We start from the raw sequence: 2275 nt of genomic DNA on the forward strand, positions 1-2275 counted from the left end.
CCTCCGTATTTCTGCACCCATATCTTTCATGAGTAACATACACATATTGGCTACAACAAAAATATGGCCTCATTTCTTACAAGCCAAAATTATTTCGAATTTTTTCTGAATGTTCAAAATTACGGGATATAACATCCTCCCCCCCTTTAGAACATTCGTCCTCGAATGTTGAATTGATCCCGTAGATCCTATCAAAGGTAATCTCTTATTTACTTACTTTAGTTCGGATTTATAGCGATAGTCTCGCTGTGTTATGGGGCATTTCTTCCCTTAAGGTGTTAGCTGAGTGTCTCATAAAACTCTTTATCTCGATTCACCCTGTTAACCACTATGCTCATATTCCGACTTATGTCGTGATGTATCATGTCATAATGACAAGACACAGTTCGTATATAGTTTGAACCTACTAATAGATTATTTGAAGAAGGGTATACCTGGTGGTGCATCCTGTGAAGCCTCTGGACCCGGTCTCCCACCTAATGCATAAATACGATGTGGCCCCGCACTGGAACTAGGTGCTCTACCTCCGCCCTTACCTCGGCCGGAAGAAGTCTGGGGTCCTGTCTCGGGGGCTCTTACTGAAGGTGACGACGCTGCGACCGAATCCCCAGGGATAGTACTACCCACCCTTTGTGGGCAATCTCTAACATAGTGCCCCGGATCCCCACAAGTGTAACACACACCCTGTCGACATCGTCCTACATGACGTCTCCCGCAAGTCGCACATCGAGGAGGGGGCATCACCTCTTGCCTGACCGCACCTGCTGCTGAGGACCCGACGCATAAGAAGAACTCTGTCTCTGTCGAGGAGAAGTCTCCCTACCCCGCTGAGGCCCACGATACCGCCAAGGTGCAATATGCTAGGGTCTGCTTTCTCTAGTGGGACCCCTACTCCGACCTTCTGACCTGGCCCTCTTGGGATGACTACCACCCTGCTCCGAAATAGCCTCTCGCTGGCGCCTACGATCCTCTGCCCCCTGAGCATAAGCCTGAACACGAGCTATGTCCATACCCGGCTGCATCGCTACTGACATACAAGCCTCTTGTAACTCCGACTCTAATCCCATCACATATCGGTGAACTCTGTCCTCCATTTCCTGTACTATAGAAGGGGCATATCTCACCGGAGAATCAAACTCCACACTATACTCTCTAACAGACATGTTATCCTATCGCAAATTAAGGAACCTATCGACCCTTGCTCGTCTCAACTCGGGTGGCATATAATGACGCATAAAGGCATCTGAGAATTCTTGCCAAGTCGGCGGAAGGGCGTCACTACCCCTCGATAGTCTCCATGACTGATACCAATTTATTGCTATGCCCTGCAGCCTGTAAGCAGCTAACTCAACAGATTCCCTGGCTGACGCCTTCATCACATTTAAAGTACGCTGCATACCATCTATGAACTCCTGAGGATCAGCATTAGGGTCCGTGCCCTTAAATTCTGGGGGATTTAACGTAAGAAAATCTCGAGCCCTGGTACTAGCAGCCCTATCTGGATACTCCTGACCCCTATCCTGTCGTCCAGCCTAGGTAGCAAGTATCTGAGTCAACAAATGTATAGCATCTTTCATTTCTCTAATCTCCTGACGCTGAGCATCCGGCTGAGGGACTAGAGGTACTGATGCTGGTGCTGGAGCTGGGGCTGGATCAGGTGCCCCTCTGAGCTCCTCCGAAGATGGGGAAGTAAGAGGACTCTGGGACCGAATACGTATCCCAGTATAATTCTGAGCTCTGGTGGACCTGGGGGCTCGGCTAACTGCCTCATCCATAACTGATTTGCCCTTCTGGGCTGCCGTCGCTTTACCCTTCTTAGTCATCACTGAAATCACACAAGGTTATTAGATTAGGGGTTTCACTTACGACACAGCTCTATCCGCACGATCTTTACCATGAAAGAAAGAACAACACCCTATTAATGTCTCGTAGCCTCCTGTTTATAGATGTGGTGCACAACACACCGATAAACAAGACTCTACTAGACACCGTCTGCGAACATGCCGAGGACTGACCTGCCCTGATACCAATTTGTCACACCCTAACCTTGGTAGGGCATGATGGGCACCCGACTCCCTTCAGAGTCGAGCGAACCCTACGATATTCGCTCTTATCAACATCTCTTATCAAAATCTGTCATCTCAATTTTTTTTTTTTTTAAAAGAGTGACATGAAACTTTTCAAAGTAGAGATCACTGTTTTTATACAGACCATAATACCTTTCAATCAACTATGTACTCCTTACCAACTAACGTTATCTGAAAATGCATACTCT

General features: G+C 47.6%; 1 protein-coding gene across 1 annotated transcript; it reads right to left on the minus strand.

Moving 5' to 3' along the window:
- Positions 1–1169: 1169 nt before the first annotated feature.
- Positions 1170–1823, minus strand: LOC132601511 (uncharacterized). Its single transcript, XM_060314591.1, has 2 exons — positions 1626–1823; positions 1170–1532 (listed from the first exon to the last, which is right to left on the minus strand). The coding sequence occupies exons 1-2, from the start codon at positions 1821–1823 to the stop codon at positions 1170–1172; spliced, it is 561 nt and encodes a 186-aa protein (XP_060170574.1).
- Positions 1824–2275: the final 452 nt, after the last annotated feature.

The sequence above is a fragment of the Lycium barbarum genome, chromosome 7 (genome assembly GCF_019175385.1).
Source record: "Lycium barbarum isolate Lr01 chromosome 7, ASM1917538v2, whole genome shotgun sequence".
NCBI lineage: Eukaryota > Viridiplantae > Streptophyta > Magnoliopsida > Solanales > Solanaceae > Lycium > Lycium barbarum.

Coding starts and splice junctions, on each gene's coding strand:
- LOC132601511 (XM_060314591.1), bottom strand. CDS start 1,823: ATGACTAAGAAGGGTAAAGCGACGGCAGCCCAGAAGGGCAAATCAGTT. Junction 1,533..1,625: donor CAGCTCCAGCACCAGCATCA/GTACCTCTAGTC, acceptor CTTGCTACCTAG/GCTGGACGACAGGATAGGGG.